Here is a 15,402-nt window from a genome sequence, read left to right as displayed (position 1 = left end):
AAGAAAAATAAAAGGGAATGAGGGGAGGGGGGAAAAAAAAGCATCTGCAGCAGATACTTGCTTACCAAAATGAGGTTTTATCTACATTATGCATAATGCATCTCTTAGTCTTAAAAGGAGTGAGCAGTGCTAGATATGTTTGCATGAAATTAATTATAAAATACTTTTGAGTATTACATGTAATATTGAGGGGGTTCTATTAACAGATACTTCTATGAGTAGGCACCAACGGCATATGTCTAGAATAGAGAAAAAGAAAATGCTGAAAGAGATGAAGTGTCAGTATCATTAATTTGGAAACAAAAACGAAGATTTCAGAAACAAGTATGTGCACAGGTACTTCACTCTATAGTAAAAATAAAGGAGATGCTTCTGGTGAAAAAATCTTAGTCAAGAAACATAATATGCCAACGTATAGACGTGACAGTGTACTTTGCACAGGACTGAGAATAGTACAGGCTGCAGTGCACAGGAATTGTGTTTGGCTAATGCTGCAGGTTCCAAAATGAAGTTGTTTATTCAAACTATTTATAATTTTAGAAAGAATTCTGATAAATAAAAGTACAGCGGTAATATTTTTATCATTACCCTAGCAATTATTTTACTGCCTATTCTGAGACAAAAATATGTAATGTACATTTCTTTTGAAGTTTTCTCCAAAATTTTTCTTTCCAGTATTTCTGGATAACTCCTGGAAAAAAGAAACAAAACAAAAAAAAAACCCAAAAGTCACCTTTTAGTCCTAAACATTTTGGGCTGCTTTTTCCCCAAAACTCATGTATTCCTGCATTTCACAAGGGTTCTAGATGCTGTGATCTGTATGCTGTAAAAAGAAACAGTACACCAGCTGGGCACAGCCACAAAACTTTACGGGTTTCAGTCAACCTCCCATTCTTGGTCCCTCTTCTCTGAAAACAGCTCTGGACTAAAAGACTACCAGAAGATCCCACCCAGTAGTCTGTCTCCTTTGTACTGTTAGAGTTACAACGAGGAGAAAAACAGGTACCAAGAAATACATCCACAGTCTTGGAAGCTAGTTTGAAGTGTTCACTTCACATTAAAATATTAAACCAAACCCTATAGAAAAGTTGCCTTGTACTCTACTGATAACATTTTGCAAGATGTCTCTTTGTTAATGCCTTTATTATTTTAAAAAATTCTCTCTTTGATGACTCATCCTGGAGCCTCAGGAGGTATTTTTCCCTTGCTAATTTACCTTGATCACTACACCTAGGTAGTTTCTCACCTGTCAACACATCCAGAAGCTTTTAATGGCTTCCTGACATTAGCCAATACCATATATTTTCATGTGTTCTGTTATATTTTAATTGACTAAGTTTTTAGGAAGCTATCAGCCCATCACCACTAAGTCCCAACATTGAAACAAACATATACGAAAAAAACCAAAGTGGTTACAGACATGACTTTGGACTTTCAGTCTAGGGAACAGGGTAACACTCCTTGAAAGGGAGGAAAACAGGCACAGGACATCTGGCCAGCCTCTTTTTTTCTCTCTATAAATCTGTTAATATCAAATAACCTTCAGACAACCAAGCTGACAAAACTCATTTTTACTCTGCTGACCAAGACCGCTAGCCTACTTCTCTGCACATAATAATTCTTCAGCGACAGAGGTTATTTCTCACGTTATAAACAAATCGCTGAAACACCCTAAAAGTAAGAAAAGACACATAGATCTTACTGACATTTTCTGGCCTTTTTACAGCTTGTTCTCTCCCCTTTCTCACCGCCTGTAGGTTTTGAAGGGGATGCCACAGGCACTGCTCTTGCTCCCCACTGCAGGCAGCCAGAGTTCTGCTTCGAAGGCGACTCCGGGCAGGGACGGAGCAGCGCTACCACTTCGGGCTCTACTGGAGATCAAACCTCTCCAGTCCCGTGGGACAGGCCAAGGATGTGGGATCCCTGCCCGTCATCCTCAGGCTTAGGGGAAGCAGATGCGATCGCCAAGTGTCTGACTTGGGATGCGCAGCCCGCCAGCCAACCCGCGCTCCTCAGCCTCTCCCGTGGGATGAAGGGCGGCGGGTGCTGCTGCTGGTCCCGCAGGAGCACATCCCTGCTGCTGGCCAGCCCAAGCCTCGGCCGCGCTCCTGCTTCAAACGCAGGTGCTGGCAGCCAGCAAAAGGCGAACGGTGCTGGTTCACCTGCAAGGCTTTATCTGTAGGAGGCAATAGCCAGGGAAGAAAAAGCTGGTAGCCTTTCTCATACGCCGCAGTAAAGCAGGTGTAAGGAGAAGGCTGAAATGCCACCTGTCCCACAGGGAGCACAGCACACGTGGGAAGGCATGGGGGGACAACTAAGTGTGGCCATTGGTCCTACCCAGCCAATATAGTTAGAAATTATTTCTCTGCCCAGCTGATAGCTCAGTATTTCACCACTACGTGCAAAGTGCCTTGACTCTTACAGTCCCATCCCTTTTCCCAAACAGAGGCAGGCAAATAACCAGTCTAAAGAAGCAGACAGCTGCGTACGACCAGGCTTCTCCATGACAGACCCAGTTTTACACTTAATGGGTCATTAAATAATTCTTGCAGCCAGTCAGATATTGAAGCATCAGCACCAAAATTCAGTCAAATGACTAATTCCTATGAATTATCTCACTTGATATCGGGCTATCAGATTAATAATTGGTAATGAGGGAAACACACAGATCACTGCCCACCACCAGCGACAACTATGAGATTGGTTAATCATGAAGGTACATCATAATTCTGCCTTTAGCATGGTGTGACTCAGATTTTAAAAATGCTTTCTTGGCATCTTCCATCTAATACTATAAATCTAAGCACAGGAATTCTGCACTTCACACTTTCTAACACAGCAAACAATAGTGACGAGAAACAGATCACTTTACATGCAATATTACAAATTCAATTTTAACTAGTGATGTTGTACCCAAGCTTTACATTTTACCTTACATTCCAGAAATTCATTAGCTGTCTTCAGGTACAGAAAAACTCATATAAGAGGCTCACGTTTTAAGTACATCACAACATTCAATTCTTTTCAGCAATACTTAGAACATTTAGGTTGGAAAAGACCTTTAAGATCATCGAGTCCAACCGCTAAGCTAGCCCTGCCAAGTCCACCACTACACCATGTCCCTAAGCACCTCATCCAAACGTCTTTTAAATACCTCCAGGGATGGCGACTCAACCACTTCCCTGGGCAGCCTGTTCCAATGCTTGATCCAATGATATGTGCGACACTGCAGAGAACTCCTTCTCCGTCTTCATGACTGATTTGACATGATTTATGTATCTTTGGATTTAGAACTGTGAAATAATTTTCTAGACAGCTGAACCACATTTATCAGAAATGTAGGGGCGTTATCAAAAACAATACAAGACATGACCTAATCACATATGCACCTTCCCATATCAATCAATTTCACACATTTCTCTTGCACAATATAGATACACACTGCGCCATGTGCAAACCCATTCCGTGTAATTGCCCGTTACCGTTGCAATGATGGCATGCATCTGAGCAAGCACGGGGAGGGAAACGCAGAAGTTTTCGCATTTTGTTAATGAAATGTTCAGACTTTAATCTATGATAATGAATGGGGATTTACAAAAACAAAGAATTGCTTATGGGCCCTATGGTACAGGGTAACAGTCCAGCTAAAATAAACCTGAGCTCAACAGAAGAGAGATACTCAGTACATGGCCTGTTTTGGCACTGCATTAAGTTCTGCATGCTGCTCTCTTTTATAAGCTAAAATGATTCTATCTAATTTTAACCAACAGGAGACTATTTATTAAAATAAATTATATTGATATATTGACATTGAACAAATACAAAATGTATTCTGCTGAAATGGAGTCCAGACTTACGTGTCTGTCAATACACAGATGTTTCTCATATTGTGTGAGTGACTAAAATTGTGCACAGAATTGGTAATTTGCAAACTCTGGACCAAAATCATAACATGCTAGCTTTCATTTAAGCTGCACAGGGACCATGTAGATGCCAGCTCAGGCCTTAACATAGGTTCAGTTAGTCTTGATAATATCCTACATGTGTTTTGTGCCGTCATACTTTCTGCGTGCCTGGCAGCATCCAGGAATAGTGTATCTGCAGGATAGCACAGACCGCCTCCTCTTGCTCTCACATTGCCAGGTCCATTCCAGCACCAGCAGCTCCTGTGGTACTGGTAAGAAAGTGTTTCTGAATGCAAGGAAGGTGTTCAGAACAAACACCTTTCAGTAGGTGTGTACGTGACCTTTGCAAAGACTGTGGTGACACAAATGGGTATAAGGCAATCACTTGCTAGGCTTGTTCCTTTGAGGATTTTATCTGAAGACACTAAGAAGAAAACATGATTCTTATAATAATGGCACACAGAAGCATCCTCACAAAACAATCTTCCTCATTTTTGGCCTATGCAGTTTTCTGGCTTTGCCCTGTCACCATCATCTTCTTCGGCCTCCTTGATGCTCTAGGAAAAATCCTTCCACATCCTTAGCACCTTCAACCACACTAAAAATTAATTACATGGAAGCTGAAATCATTAGCAACTTTGAGGAGATGACTCTGCACCTCACAGGACAGAGGGCACTGAGCTAGAATCACTGCAAGGTTGGCAGTTGCCTGCCTGCACGTCTCAGGGGCTACCATTCAAAGCTTTTCTATGCTCTTGACACATCCAGTCCATTCAAGATCACAAGCTCTGTCCCAACCAAGCACACCATTCCTGGAAAACGCACCAAAAATCAGCATCCACTGTTTGTCTGACCAGTGTGAATCAGAGCACATTTTCAAAGGCATGTCCCCAGCAAGACGGATTTGTTTTTCTGCATGATTTGAACTATTATTTTGGCATTCTGAAGAGCATGAGCCGAGACATTATTTAACCCAAAGACTTTAGGCACTGGTACAACATTTGCTATATCACCAAGGTCCATAATGGGAAGTAAGTTTCAAAATAGCAATAGAAAGTCGCAGCCAGTAATGTTACATTACGTAAGAATTAACATCACCAGAACCCATGTCTGAGTCTTCCCCCAGCTGGGACTTACCAGTAACAACCAGAGGAACAACCCCTTCCAGGCTGGGACTGCCAGCTGGGGGGTCCTCGCAACTGGTGGCAAGGGCTAGGAGCCAGAGTCAGCTCCCAGTTGGTCTCCAGCTAAGCAAAGCTGTAAGTGCAGGGCTCTAGAACTTAGTCCTTTCCCTCTTTCCTGACTTTTTCTTTTTGTAATACCAGTTTTTGACAACCTCTTCTAATACGTGGCTTCCAGGATGTTTCTTGCCCTGGTTTCTACTCCACTCCCTTGGGATCAGTCATTCAACCTTGACTCCTCAGAATCATTATTCCATTTTTTAAAAAAAAGGATAAAAACATAAACTTCCTAGGATAATTCTAAGCTTTTTACTTCCTTTTCACTTTCATTTATACCTCTTGCTATTTTCCAGTTTTCTCTAAATATTTCCATGTTGATTCCAAAAATGCAGCTGTTCTTAACAAAGATACAGCCCCAGTCAATAGACTTCAGCTAAAAAAAAATAATATGATAGTTTCAGTAAAAAACTTCATAATTTTCTCAAGGAAAGCTGTAATATTACAAGCATTTACATAGTTTTAGTCTTCCTTGCCTGTTCTCGCAAACTGTTGAAAACACACTTGTATTTACAGATAAAAAACCTTCTGAGTTTTGGCCCTGAATACTGCTTGCACATGCATCTTGGCTTTATGGCAGCCAGAATTTATCCTTTTTTATTCTGCTAGCAGATAACTGACTTACCATTGCCATAAAAGGGACAGAGCTTCAAGCACAATACGAAAATTCCTGGAATGTTTGAGTCTACCCTCACTTAGCTGATTTTTCCCTTAATATGTGCACCATGAATGCAAAATGACTAATTTTTTTTCAAACTTTTGTTCTAATTATTTACAGCCCTGTAAGTCCATACCAGTGTAATTTTTCAGCCTTATTTGGGTTTTATTACGATCTTAGGATTTATTTCAATGCTTTTAGATTATCAAACACTGCAACAGAAGTCTTCAGTAAAGTAGAAAACAAGTTTTCTTCTACTAGATAAACAACTGGACTAATAAGACCAAAAGACTTACAACATCCAGTCAGCACATAGCTATCCAGTGAAAATGGGCTAATTTGTTTTATCCCTTAGCTATAACTGAAACATTTGTCATGACAAAAAAAAAAAAGAAAAGAAAAAGCCTTTTTCATTCTGTTATCTGTATACTAAACTAAGGACCCCATAAATTATCTATTAAAATAGAACCAGCTAATAAAACAATACATTTTCCCCTAAGTTAGTGATTATTTGCATGAAAGATTACATACTTCACTGTGAATTTCCAACATGAGTATCTATAGAAATAATGCTCACATAAGAACAGCATCAACTACATTGATTAATTAGAACACTTTCATCCACTAAACCATTTAGAAATGCTCTACCAGGTTCATGCCCTAGTGTTAAGACATTTTTTTCATGTGCAGAAGATGTAGGAGAGGGCACCTTGGCTAGAAGGAAGGTTGACTGTCTTGGTGAAACCGCAGACATCCCATGTAGCCAGAGAGATTATAAATCCCACAGCAGCTGAGACAAGCATGGGCAGAGAAAAAGCTGGACACTGTTTTTTGAAGGTGGTAGAGGAGATGCAATGCTAGTTGCCTCAAGTCATTTTATTCTAGCAAATGCTAAGGAATACCACCAGACTTCTGGCAGCTTTTAAAAAAGTTCAACATCTAGAACTGATTTGTGGCTTTCATCATATCTCCATTCAGAGATGAAGCACGGAGTCTGAGAACTCAAGCTCTTCAGCACATCTCCTCTGCTCCCACTTTAACAGCTGAACAGGTTTCTCCACCGGGGTGACAACCTTTACCTAAAAACTTATTTCCGCTTCCCAGTTGCAGCATTTGAAATGTTCTTTAAGGTATACATTGTTATCTACAGACAGGATACTGGATAGTTTGTCCCATGCTTACTCTATAAAAGGCTATATCTCTTCCGAATGCAAAAGACCTAACTCACTAGGTTTCTAATTAAAATGTTATAGTTCTTCCTACTAATCCTTGTGTATTAAACTAATTCTTATCTTTATTTTATAACTTGGATAATTCCTTCCATCAGTTCCCTCTCAGCCATCTGGAAAACCTTCATCTCAAAATGCTGCCTCTGTCACTGCTACTAGCGGATGAAAGCCACAAAAAGATGAAAGAAAATGAATTATTACTTTGCAATTTGTTTACTCAGCACACTTGACAGCACTTTGTGTTTCGCCCCTTACATTGTTCTGTTGAAGATGCACACCCTTCCTCAGACCCTGCAAGGGGCTGTTTGCCAGCAGCAGCAAAGGTGAAGGCAGCAGGAGTGTGCACAGAGAGAAAAGGCAGAGGAAAGGAGGGGAACAGAGGATGTTTAGTAGTCCTTCTCTTGGATCCACCCAAACCCCCCTCCCCAACCTACCTAAAATTCCATAAAAGTAGCTGAATAACTTTGCTAAAAACACAGTTACACTTTCTATTAATTAGGTTGGCACAATGTTGGAAAATCTTACACCGTTTACTTCAGAACATGTGTGAGGACAGCATCCTTTTGATATGCTACATGAGGGTAACATAAGAAAAAATAAATTTTTTTAAAAAAAGAAACCCCATCTTTTTCCAACTCTTCTCTGGCTTCCTTCATTTCATCTTTGGCCATGCCTTTTTTATTATGTTACTGTAAGGCAATCCAGGCCAAAAAAAAGGAGGGTTTTTTGCGGGCTGCGAGGCAAGGCTGACTCATCTCCACCCGAGCGGATTCCCAGGCTGCCGGCTCCCACGGCACCTGCGCCTGCCCCCACGCCTCAGCGCCTCGCACCAGCACGGCACCGACGCCACTCCAACACTCCAGCACGGGTATAAAAGCAGGACTACGCTTCTCACTGGAACCCGTAAGTACAAGTTTGCAGACACTTGATGACTTGGCAAACCAGAGAAGAAAATGGGCTATTTCCTGCCACCCCCACAGGTGCACCTAAGCTAAGAAGAGTTAATACAACCTTAAGGCTTACAATGTTTTTTGCCCGTGTTGGAAACGCGATGGAAGCAGGCACAATGTTAAGAGGTTTCCTAAGAAATACATACTTGAGATACTGGATCAGTCAAAGTAGTAACAAGTGAATACAGAGCAGAACAGAGTATAGGAGAAGTACAAGGGACTGGAAGCTAAAGTGCTTTTACATATACACTACTGTACTTCTTTTTTTTCAATTTAGAAAGTTTATCCAAGCTCCTCCTTCTGTAAGAGAGTATCTCAGAGATAAAGGAAGGTTAAACAGTCATCTTTTTAGTCTTTGAAACATTCACTGAAACCTGCTTAGTTATATACTTGTATTTTTCTCAATACTAAACAGGAACCTAAAGCTAAAATGCACACAATTTTTTGTTACTAAATCTTTGATCATCCTTTTTCTGTTTATATCTGTCAGAGAGTAACAACACACAGTGGGGTTTTTTTTATATTTTCTACTTATATTCATTATGAAGAACACATTTGCCCTTTTCTTTACTGCAAGTCACTTCAGATTAGAATAGCATAATGATAGTACTTGACATATTGACAATGTTTTAATTTGTTCTGTATTTTACTTCCACATTGTCCAAGATACTGCTGTATAAAGACTCTGGGAGTGCTAACGACACGTACTTTTCTGATGTATTAAATCAGCAAGGATAATTCCAGCCACTCACAGCCCAAAGGATCAGAAATTTATCTTCCCACAACCATCATTAAATTGCAGCAGTACTTCACACCTTCAGCTACTCAGTAAAGGCACAGGTTGCTATTCCAGTCAGGTCATAGCCCATGCCCAAATTCTTCCCTTTGACCAAATTTTGCAAGGTGTTATGGGCCTTTGTGATGGGAAAGTCAACGGAAATTCTGGGAAGGGAGCACTATGTAACTTTTAAACACTGATGAAGTAAGTCAATTTATTCTCATGTTGAGGTTGTTGAATCTTCCTTTGTTTAGTCTCGTTCTATAAAAAGAACAATATTCATAAGCCTATCCCTAGAGATGGTTTCTGACATTTTTAAACAATTGTCTTAGCTGCCTGCAGCAGCTATCCTACATTTCTCTACGTGATCAGGGCAAGTGACAGTATATACATCTGGCATAACCTCAGGCATTATATAACCTAATTATATCCCAGGATTATATACACCAAGCGGACGACTTGCAATGAAACACTGCAGTAGTCCTGCAGGCATTTGATACACGCCAACGCTCAGAAGCGAAAACTGCGCTACTTGGGATGACGGTCCAGGAATGCACTTGCGTGTGCTGACGCTCAACAGCTGGCTCCAGGAACGAAGTTCACCAAGATGAGTCAGGACCGACTGCTCAGGGAGGCTCAGGGACTGCGTTCTCCAGCGCAGGTGGCAGCAAACAGGTATGCGTTCCCAAAAGAGCCTACCCTTCTCTACTGACTCCGGCACCCTGTGCCGTGATGCTGTAGAAAAGGTGGCCAGAGGGAGAGGGGAAGTGGGCAGGAAAGACAGCAGGGACAAGGATGTTCTCCTGGGAGCAAGGAGTCAGCAGGCCTGCCCCCTTGCTCCCAGAAGTGCCCATGCATTCTGTTCTGTATATATATTGACCAAATGACTCCCCACTGCTGGGGGTGGACAGCCGAACCCATGACTGACGCTTCCCCGGCAAGCGCTCCTCGCCTTGGGCTTGAAGGCCACCTTCCTACCCGCATTCTCATGGCCCTCTGTGGTGTACCCTCAGCTGCTCCAGGTCTCATACCCCTTCCTGCCAAGCCACCTCACTCCAACAGGAAGAAAAGGGAGTGCTGTCCTTCTTCAGACCCTCCCGCACCCCTCCATAGCCTGGCAGGGGGAACTGAACCCCGTTTCCCTTTTCCCTGTGAAGCCTTCTAGCCCAAGAGGTGCTTAACTTATTTGAAGTCATTTGGGTCTCTCTTTCTGGCCACACTTTCTGAATTGAAATGACCATATCTCCATCCTGAACTAAAACCTGTTGAGGTTTGTTAGACGTGCTCTTGGTATTGACAAGTCCTTGAGGACATGCAGGGACAAGGATGTCAAATACCCTTAGGGGATAGGTTTCTCAGCATAGAATACAGTAGCAGCCCTAGACACGAATGGCTGCAGAAAGCAGGTGATCAGCCCAGCCTTATTTCACTAGTAAAAGCACACCCAAGTGAAGTGCTGTCAGTCATTCAGACTCAGTCATACGACTTCTCTTCAGCCACATGCCAAAAACCCGAGTCATTTCTTTTATCCGCTCTCAGTTTACCTGCCTTGTACTTCTTCGTCTCAATAAACCATGTTTTTAACAAAAAAGGAACAGGAAAATTGTTCAGACTACTTGGAAGCAATTTATTTTTTCGCTTTTGGCCTAGAATTGCATGTGCCAGACTGCAGGCCCAAATACAATTTAAAAATAGGAGAGGTGACACGAGCAAGGTGTGAGCGTGACGCAGCAGAGCTGCTTCTGCCCTGCCAGGGACTGGGCACCACTCCGCAGACAGGGCTTACCCGGGGACAGAAACCTCCTGGCCTCCCACCAGTGCATCCCCAGCTGCCACCACACGCTCGGCTCAAACAGCACTGGTGGAATCAGCACTGCCCTTGTGGAAAAAATTATGCATGCTTTTATCACTGTTCTGGCCCGCCTTCTCCTAGTAGCTGGATAGAGCTTGCTCTCAGCTCTGGCCTGGCTCCTGTTTTGCCAACACTAACCATGGAAAGGGAGAGGGATTGGGAACGCAGAGAGATGGCTAAGCCCATTGCTGAGCAGCAGTGGATAGGGCATCGCCTCCGTTCCCCCAGCGTTCAATGGCAGCTAGCCCACTTGCGTGGAAGGCAACTTGCCCCAGGGCTCATGTGCAGCTGGAAGATCTTGCTCCATTGCAGAAAGCACAGGGACGGGCGCTGCAGCAGCATCGACAAGGTACCGAAACATGAAACCAGGATTTCCATGGCATTGTCATCTCTCAACCAAGCAGTACTAATGTTAGGAAACAGACTTTCTTCAAAGGAAATGGCAGCCTGAAGAGTGTCAGAAATGAGAGCCCCTGCAGAGATCCATCAAAACAAGCTTCTCCTGTAACCGTCTCGTGGGAGCAGTCTCTCAGCCTGACCTGGAAACATCTTAATCTACTGCCCTGTCTTCCCCTCTGCTCTCCTTATAAATTGAAAATGAATCTCCTGAGAAGAACACAGAATGGTACAAAAGCCCAGATTAGCTGTAATTAATATTTTAATTATAATTGGTCAACGTAAAAAACACTGAGCTTCCAGTGCCACATCTGGATGCATTTTATAGTGCCACATTACAACAACCTGTGGGAGCTGCAGCGGAGCAGCTCCCTTTTCTGTACTGAGGCACATGATCCTGCCAGTAGCTGGCTCAAGGCTGGCTTTGCTACGTCAAATGCCTCTGTGAGAGCAGTCCTTCCAAATCTCCTTGTATGTATTTAATCACGGATATGTCAGTGATAAAAACAATTTTTCACTCTGCCAGCCCTGTTACACTGCAGAATCACCACCAACAACAAAGCACGAGCTGCTTCTGCTACATTTGCATTCACAGGCACAGTCTCAAGTCTCAGTTAGTTATCCTGGCACAACCATAATGCACATACGAAGAAACATTTTTTCCTGGCGCAGGTTGCCCAGGAAGGCTGTGGAGTCTCCATCCTTGGAGATACTCAAAACCCGGCTGGACACAGCCACGGGCAGCCTGCTGTAGCTGGCCCTGCTCTGAGCAGGGGCTTGGAGCAGACCATTTCCAAGATGCCCCTCCAGCCCCAGTGATTCCATGATGAAGGCTATAGGACAATTAAGAACATGACAAGACTGTGGCTGCACAAATAATATTTTTTTTTTAAATCTAGCTAATATAAGCTATTTTGGGGCAGGAAAGAACCAGCATCATTTTTTTGCAGGAGAAAAGCAGTTGCTCCATTCAGCCTATCGCAACAGTACTGCATAAAACCTTGTCTGCCATGCAGTTCTCTGCTAACACAGCTACTCTTTAAATGTAAACAGTGGGAACTCGTTCGTCTGAGGACAATGTGAGCGCTGGGCCAGCTCTGACAGCTCTCCAAAAGCAGAAGTAAGAGGTCCTGCCCAGGTGTACAGTGGACCACACCACCCAGCCACAATCCCTCAGAGGCATCAGCCCGGCTCAAGGACCTCCAAAGAGAAGCCCCTCGACCACCACCCACACCTGGTATGCTGCCAGCCAACAACAGTCTCCATCGCCTTTTGGGTCGTTGCTAGTGACAGGCAACAGCACAGAGCTGGGGACAATGCCAACAGAATTGAATTGATTGAAAGGCCACCCATGTACGGCAGAAAGTTTATCTAAGGCAACAAAACTGCGAGGAGCTCAACTTCCACAGCATACTTGTGTTTCCCGGTGGCACTGATGAGGAAGTGTAAATCTGCAGTCAGCATAGCACAGAAAGAATGGTTAATTATGGGGATAACGTCATAATATAATTAACAGCTCCAGATTACTTTTCAAGGAATCTTGATTTTAATAAAACAATCTATCCAGCACATGAAGGACACTTGTAAAGCAGAGCCTCTTCAGAGTTGCTACAGAAGACCTGAAATTGTATAACTGATATTAAGGTTCGTATCTTCTTTTAATAAGCACATCTTCCCTACGTAGTTTTCTGTCTTTGATTGACAGTCATGGTTGACCCAATGACTTCACTTCACAGCGCAAGACGGGAACATATCTCACAGGCAGATATTTATACCTCTAGGAATACAAAATTCAGAACTCAAACGTGAATCATTTACTTCAAAAAGTTTTAATTAATTAAAATCAATTATATCCTGAAAGGAATACAGTTTAATCAGCTTAATGCCACATGATGGGTGAATTGCCTAAGAGCTGCATCACCGAGTGATTTACTGCAATCACAGTAAGCCTGATACTATCAGCCTAGGAGCAACAGATAAGACATCAGAAGTTCAGTGCATTTCTTACTTCATCTGATTCAAGGCATACATACCGTCCCCGTGGTCACATAGAGATATCATGATTCATTATAGAACCTAATTTCACCTGAAACTGCAGAAAAAGAGTTTAAAACAACACTTTCCGGTGCTTCCTTTGCTGATTACTATACCAAGATCCTACATTTATAGCAGAAAGCACAACAAAAAACCATCTGCCCATGGCTACTGAAGAGTTTTCTGCACCCCTGAATTTCACTACTACGGCATCAACCTAATCAAATGCAAGACACCAAGGAGACACAAAAAGATGACCTATTTCGACTTATTATGTCAACCACCCTTTACTTAGAGGTACAGACGGAAGTGCACAAATAATTCAGGAGCAGCAGGAAAGAGAGTCCATTAACTTAAGGACAGCAGATAGCTAATATCTCAGTGATAAAATTAGCTCCCTGAGCAAAACTTTCAGACTACTTGCATACTTTCGATTTTAAATGTCTGTGGCTGAATCTGCCTCCATCGGGAAAGGTGCCAACACTCAGCTTTAACCATTAACATCAGGATCCTGGGCTCCAGCCTACTGCCCATCGCGGGGGTCACAGGCAGCGAGCACGGCACTTTGAGCCCAAGCAACCAACCACTTCTTTTTTTTCTTTTCTTTCCTTCCCCCCACAAAAGCTCACTTTTTTTTTTTTTACCATGGAGACACAACTTGCTACTTTTAAGTCCCGGGTGGGTGCGCGCTTTATATTCCCTCCCCAGCCAGCGGCGCTCCTTGCCGAGCCGTGGGAGAGCGAGACCGCGGCGGGGCCCGTCCCGCGGCGCTAGCCCGGAGCCCCGCCGCCAACCCGTGGGCAGGCCGGGGCCCCACGCGCGGTGCCGGCCGCCCCGCTCCGCGCCCGCGGAGGGCCGGCGAGGGGGCGCAGCCCCGCGGCAGCGGCGGGCAGTCGGGCATCCCCGCGAAGCCCACCTGGCTGCTCCACCTTTCCGAGAGCGGAGGCCCCGCGCAATTCAGGCGGGGGCAGAGAGCAGGGATGGGGGCTCACCGCGCCGCCCCACGCGGGCGTCCCGTCCCGTCCCGTCCCGTCCCGTCCCCGCGCCTCCCCGGGAGAGGGTCTCGCAGCCCGGGGGAGCCGCCCCCCGCGTACTCACCGCGGCAGACACGGCGCTGAGCTCGGCGCTCAGCAGCAGCCCGAAGCCCAGCCAGAGCCGCATGCTGCCGCGCACCGCACCGCGCCGTCGGTCCCTGGGCGGCGGGGCGCCGGCGGCTCAGTGTGGGGCTCCGCGGGGCCGGCCCCACATGCGCGCTTCTCCCCTCCGTGGCGGCCGCGGCGCCTGCAATGCCTCGGGGGCGAGGGACTCGCCGCGCCGTAACCGATGGGCGGCGGCAGCCCCTCTCCTCCCCCCGGGCGGGGACCCTGGGAGGGCGCAACCTCGCCCGCTGCCCGCCGGCTGCAGGTCCTCCTCCTCCTCCTCCTCCTCCTCCTCCTCCTCCTCCTCCCCCCCGCCGCGGGTGGGTGGGTGGCGGGCGGGCGCAGGGGGGAGGCGCGCCGCTTCCTCGCCCCACACGGCCGCTGCCGCCCGGGAGGGCACGGCAGCGCGGCGCGCAACGGTGCGGAGCGGGCGCGGCGGCCGGGGCCGGGGAGGGGAAGGGAAGGGGCCGGGGACTGGCTCTGCCCGGCCCGTCGGGGTCCGCGCCGCCGCGGGTGGGTGCGCGCCGGCGGGACGCCGCTCTCTGCGCGGGGCGGGGAGCGGCGCGACGTCCCCCTCTCCCCGGGTGGGCCCGGCCCGGCCGGTGGGGCCGCTCCCTGCCCCGGCAGCGGCGTCGCCGGGCCCGGAGACCGCCGGGGGCAGCGGCGTTACGTGCGGGCTCTTCGCTGCTTTGCAGGGGCGGCCGTCCGGCGGGAGGAAGCCCTGAGCCGAGCCCCCGGGCAGGGAAGGAGCGAAAATGGACATCTCGCAGCTTCCCAGTGCTCGTATTTTTGTTTGTCAGTAAGTAATTCCGCTCCGCAGGGTTTTGGAAATAACTCTTTTAAAGTCGTATTGTTACCTTTAACTGCAGAGTTTTACCACGTGCTTGTTTTGCGATAGCTTAAAACAATATCGTGCTTATTCGCCTTCCCTGCAGGGATCTGGGGCTTCTGCTGATCCTGATGGAAGTCGTGCTGTCCGCCGTCAAAGTGGATGCTGTAAGTAAAATGCCTTATGACTTTTATTGAGGAGAACGAGGAGGAAAAAGCAGTTTCCTTGGTACCAGAAAGTGGGGAACTGCATTTTCCTTTGCCAGATGGCTTATCTATCATTCCGTTAAAAGAAACAAGCAACAAATCATCTCTGCAAGCCTTACAGATTACTGCCTTCAACAAAATGTTTAGCAGAGAAGTGTAAGGCTTCAGTGTCAGGTTGTTTGAAGTAT

General features: G+C 45.7%; 2 protein-coding genes across 3 annotated transcripts in view; one reads left to right on the top strand and one right to left on the bottom strand.

Moving 5' to 3' along the window:
- Positions 1–14,434, bottom strand: part of COL4A1 (collagen type IV alpha 1 chain) — a 130,500-nt gene extending 116,066 nt beyond the window's left edge. Inside the window, exon 1 of the mRNA XM_072849883.1 lies at positions 14,139–14,434. Within this exon, the coding sequence (XP_072705984.1) occupies positions 14,139–14,201 (63 nt within the window). The 5' untranslated portion in view covers positions 14,202–14,434. The remainder of the gene's footprint in view (positions 1–14,138) is intronic.
- Positions 14,435–14,467: 33 nt separating this feature from the next.
- The window catches only part of COL4A2 (collagen type IV alpha 2 chain), a 146,102-nt gene continuing 145,167 nt past the window's right edge, over positions 14,468–15,402 (top strand). The window contains exons 1-3 of one of the 2 annotated variants that reach the window (XM_072849881.1): positions 14,468–14,598; positions 14,875–14,978; positions 15,115–15,175. In XM_072849881.1, coding sequence (XP_072705982.1) covers positions 14,935–14,978; positions 15,115–15,175 — 105 coding nt within the window. In that variant the 5' untranslated portion in view covers positions 14,468–14,598; positions 14,875–14,934. Of the gene's footprint in view, positions 14,599–14,673; positions 14,693–14,874; positions 14,979–15,114; positions 15,176–15,402 lie in introns of those variants that run through there. The other variant, XM_072849882.1, reaches the window with a different exon arrangement.

Source organism: Ciconia boyciana, chromosome 1 (genome assembly GCF_034638445.1).
Source record: "Ciconia boyciana chromosome 1, ASM3463844v1, whole genome shotgun sequence".
NCBI classification, from domain to species: domain Eukaryota; kingdom Metazoa; phylum Chordata; class Aves; order Ciconiiformes; family Ciconiidae; genus Ciconia; species Ciconia boyciana.
Note: the sequence above shows the minus strand (reverse complement) of the source record. Positions and strands in the feature narration are given on the sequence as shown.